This window comes from Nanorana parkeri, unplaced genomic scaffold (assembly GCF_000935625.1).
Source record: "Nanorana parkeri isolate BGI_ZX_2015 unplaced genomic scaffold, ASM93562v1 scaffold27, whole genome shotgun sequence".
NCBI classification, from domain to species: domain Eukaryota; kingdom Metazoa; phylum Chordata; class Amphibia; order Anura; family Dicroglossidae; genus Nanorana; species Nanorana parkeri.
The window spans coordinates 2,096,906-2,101,338 of NW_017306295.1; the positions used below are offsets into that span (position 1 = coordinate 2,096,906).

The 4,433-nt window shown below is 37.8% G+C and overlaps 1 protein-coding gene across 1 annotated transcript in view; it reads left to right on the top strand.

The window, feature by feature from the left end:
* Positions 1-783: 783 nt before the first annotated feature.
* LOC108795098 (carboxypeptidase A2-like) overlaps positions 784-4,433 on the top strand; it is a 15,100-nt gene continuing 11,450 nt past the window's right edge. The window contains exons 1-2 of the mRNA XM_018566289.1: positions 784-848; positions 4,245-4,326. Of these exons, the coding sequence (XP_018421791.1) occupies positions 784-848; positions 4,245-4,326 (147 nt within the window). The remainder of the gene's footprint in view (positions 849-4,244; positions 4,327-4,433) is intronic.

The following is a 4,433-nucleotide window of genomic DNA, read 5'->3' on the forward strand; positions in this document are numbered from 1 at the left end:
CCCCAGGCCACTTCCACTGACCCTAGCTGACTGTCTGAGAAAACTTCCAGCACTTTCTTTTAGTATCAACAAGCTTCCTCTATTACAGTTGCAATACACATAGCTCATAGTAGGGGTCCTCAGGATGCCACAATATCTATATACAGTACATGTATATGTAGAAAAAAAATCCAGCTTCTTTAACAGGCACTTCTAAAAATATCAAAGCAGCATAAAAATAGCAGCGGAGAGACCAGTCAACGATTATCCTTTAATTGTGTCTAAACTAATGGCTGAACGTTTGCAGAGGAATTTTACCACATGGCATTTTGGCTTCAGACACTTAATATAGTTTCCCAATTTACTTTAAACACATGTTTATCATTCACAAGTTTCCTAAAGGAAGATAAGCACTGTGCTTTGCTGTATTGTTGATTGTTTGCCATTACCATGTTCTAGATTTAATAGTTCTTTAACATTTTTACTGGTGTCTAAATAAGATTTTTCATTTTATATATACAGGTCTGACAAAGCACATGTCCATGTCATATTTCCACTACCTAATGGATTTATACAAATCAGTTACGAATAAGGAATATGTATTCTGTTGTACGTGTACTCCAATTGTTACATCAGACAAATAAAAGGATGCCAAGTGCTGTACAGTAAATAAGCCTTGTATCATTAGGCTAGCCTTGAGATAAGTGAACCATCTGTAGCTTCTCACTCTTTGGTACGCATTGGTATCCATCCTTCTTCACATAAATACCCTTCACTGACTCTCCTGGATTCCCAGCTTCCAGCATGAAACTTCTCCTGCTCCTCACTGCCCTAGTGGCAGCTGTTCTATCTGAGAAAACATTTGTAGGGTAAGTATGGTAAATGATAGTGTGGACATGTCCAAGCTAAAATTCTGAAATGTTTGCATTTTTGTAGAGTTTAATAAACATACGTCGTAGATTAGTCTGGAAGAGGTGTCCTATAACAAATCTTACAAAGTGTAAGATTTGTTATAGATTTGTATAAAATGAAACATAGAATGGTTACACTGTTACACACAACACACAAGCAGATTTCAGCTGCTGTTTTTGTAGACGTTAGAACGTTGAAGACAACATAAGCAATAGACTTTTTCTTCCTGTTTTTATAATTATATTAATGGTCTATGTTTCAGACAAATTGTCTTGTCTTGCATTCAGGCTACACTGGAAAAAATGGCCAGCGCATCCCAGATGCAAATGTTGTGAACCGGTCCTAAAAGTTACTTACATTTGTAAGTGCTTTTTACTTGCTTAAAACTCATACCTAGCTTCTCCCCTATGTAATGGTCAAGAGGGGGCTCTTTGAAGTTAGGTTTACTTTAATTTACCCTGTCTGTGCTGTGCTGACAGATTTCATTATCAGCTGTAAACTGCATTTGAACACGTTCTGTCCAAACAAAGGGTTAAAGTCTTAGAAGCATTGTATGTTAATGAGATAATCTCCATCTGTCCCTCAGTTTGTCTCTCTGTTTTCACTTTCAAACTGTTCAGCATAGATTGGAATCTGCAAAGAGGACTTCACCAAAGAAACATTTAAAAAAAAAGAAATATTTATTTAAAAATTATTTTAGGCATGGTGTGTGAATATGAACACATACAAAACATGGAGTGTTGTTTTCTCACATTTGACTGCAAAATTGTAAATACACTTTAAGAGCACAATGTACAGCTGCGTAAATTGGTGGCGCTATAAAATAACCTGTAATAACTGAATAAATAAAACAAAAAATAGGTATCTCAAGGTACAGGAGTACATCTTAGTTCCCTTTATTTGAATGAACTACTACTGCTATATTTTCTTTTCCATTAGCTTGTACATGTAGCATCACTTTTGTGCTTTTAGTGTACATGTCTTGGCATGCAGCTTTTCATGTATGGCAGCACATTTTAACTTGCTGAAGATGCACTTTTGCATGCAGCTTGCCTTGCATAGGAAAGAGAATGCCCCGCTTTTTCTATGAGGCAGTGTGAGCAAAAACCATTGTATACTTTAACAACATATGGTACTAGTCATCCCTTTGGAAAATGTGCCAGAAATCACAGCTAAAGAAAAACTAACAGGGTTATTCACAAAAGAGTGAAGAGTTTGGAGAAGGCAGAAGAAGTGAACACTCTAGGACAAAATAGTTGAACTGGAAAGTGAGCTGAATTAAAGAATTTTTCCAAATAAGCTATGTTGTCCTAGAGTGTTCACTTCCCCTGCCTTCTCCAAACTCTTCACTCTTTTGTGAATAACCCTGTAAGTGTTATAATACACATTACTGTGAACTAAGTCACTGAAACTTTATCTGCAGTTTAAAGTAAGCCTTTACTACGAAGAATGTAACAATTTAAAAGTAAAGCTGTGTATATTTCTGTCCCACAAATCTGCCTGCCCCCCTCCAGAAAGCCCAAGTGGCCAATGAGCAGGCCCTCATGCTGTCACATAGGATGGTGCACTTAGCCCTGTAGGATTACGTTTAGCAGGGGAATACTGTAAAGGAGGGAGCAGATATGTTGAAGGGTTATTAAACCCTCACATGTTTTTGCATATATCTACTGCTAGCAAGCAGTAGATATATGCAAAACGATAAAACACCGTCTGAACATTTGAAAATTTCTCGGGCGGCCGCAAAGGATCTTGGGGTGGGCACATGCATTGTTCAGATGTTCGGCCGGGAGACGAGGAGAGACACAAGGTAAGTCTATGGAGCAGCGTGCACCCGCACAGACTTCGTGGGACATGAGAGAAAAGGAGGACAGAGGAGTCAGCACTGGATCGGAGACCCGCACCAGCGCTGGAGGCACAGCTGAAAAGGACAGTAAAGAAGAAGATAATTGGATTAAGAGGCATCATTTAAGCTAGTTCCCTACAGCAGGATTGGGAAGGGGGAAAAAAAACTTTGACTTTAATGTCACTTTAAGGTGCATGCCATAGAGTATTATTAATACTTTACCAATTGGCTCTAAAAGATGTATTTAGAGCATTCATATATGAATGTTTCAAAGTCTCAGGGGATTATCAGAACAGAATATATTTAAAATGCTAAATTATCTACAGGGGTAGTGCGCTTGATTAATCTACGAAAAAACTGGGTGTTACTCCTTACAGCTGCTCACTTAAATTGGCTGCATGAGCCTGCATTCAAATCATCCAAATATGTGAAGCGGCGCTATCACCCAACAAGAAAACAAATAATATGTGCAAAAAACAAATATTATAGTGAACAATACTACTGTGAGAAAAAATCCTGATCTTAACGGTTTTCTCCTCTGCCGACAGCCCAAAAAAGATCTCTCAAAGACAGAAGTGGAAATCATAGCGCACCCCGTATGCATAAAATGTATTTATTTAAAAGAATACACTCACATAAAAATGAATAAAATCGCGTATCAGAATCTCATTCCTGGATGTTAGATCTGTCCTCCTCTTTCCCTCCAGGCGTTCTAACGTCACTGACTCAGCTTCTACACGTTACGTTAGTGCGTAGAAGCTGAGTCAGTTATTACACTCTAAGGTCCCCATCTCACATACATACAGTGCCAGTTTAGACAGGAGACAATTTAGCTTCCAGTATGTCTTTGGAGTGTGGAAGGAAACTGGAGGAAACCCACGCAAGCACAGGGAGAACATGCAAACTCCTTGCAGATAGTGTCCTGACCGGGATTGCAAATGGGGACCCCCAGTACTGCAAGGCAGAAGTGCTAACTACTAAGCCAGAGGGTGAATCTCTGCAGCTGTGAACCCAGTAGCAATACAACCTTGGCAGAAAATCTAACTCTTCCCCACTTTGTCCAAAACTAAAACAGATACACTGTAAACATGTTCCATTTTCTAGGGAGTTGCTCCTTTGCAATGTTCAGTTTTCACTGAGAAAAATGACAAAACAACATAATCCACAATGGAAAAAGCCTACAAAATGTCTAATAATTGTTTCCAATTTGCCAACAGAGTGTAATTGCCCTATAGGAGCATGTTTTGTGTGTAATACTGTCACAGCAAAATTTTCATTGTTCAGTAATCTCTAGTTGTGACCCATTGCTGTATATTATGAGTTAAAAGTGATATAAAATATACTGTATAAGAATGGTTGTCAGTGTCTATAAATTTTAATAGACGGAAATACATTTTGGCACAAGTTGATACATTAGAATATTCTGTATTTTAAATCACATCTTTAAGTAAACAAGATACAGTAGTATAACTGTCATACATAGTAATCTTTGGACATTTGTTCTCTGCAGAGAGCAGGTGCTGCGGATCAAGGCAAGCAGCAATGAGAAAATGGGTCTGCTACAAGATTTACAATCTTTGACACATCTGCAGGTACAAACACCACTTGTTCTTTCTCCAAAAGATATTGAAAATAAAATAAAAAGGTTTTTATGAATAATAATTTTTGTATGGAATATATATACATATATGTATGTATA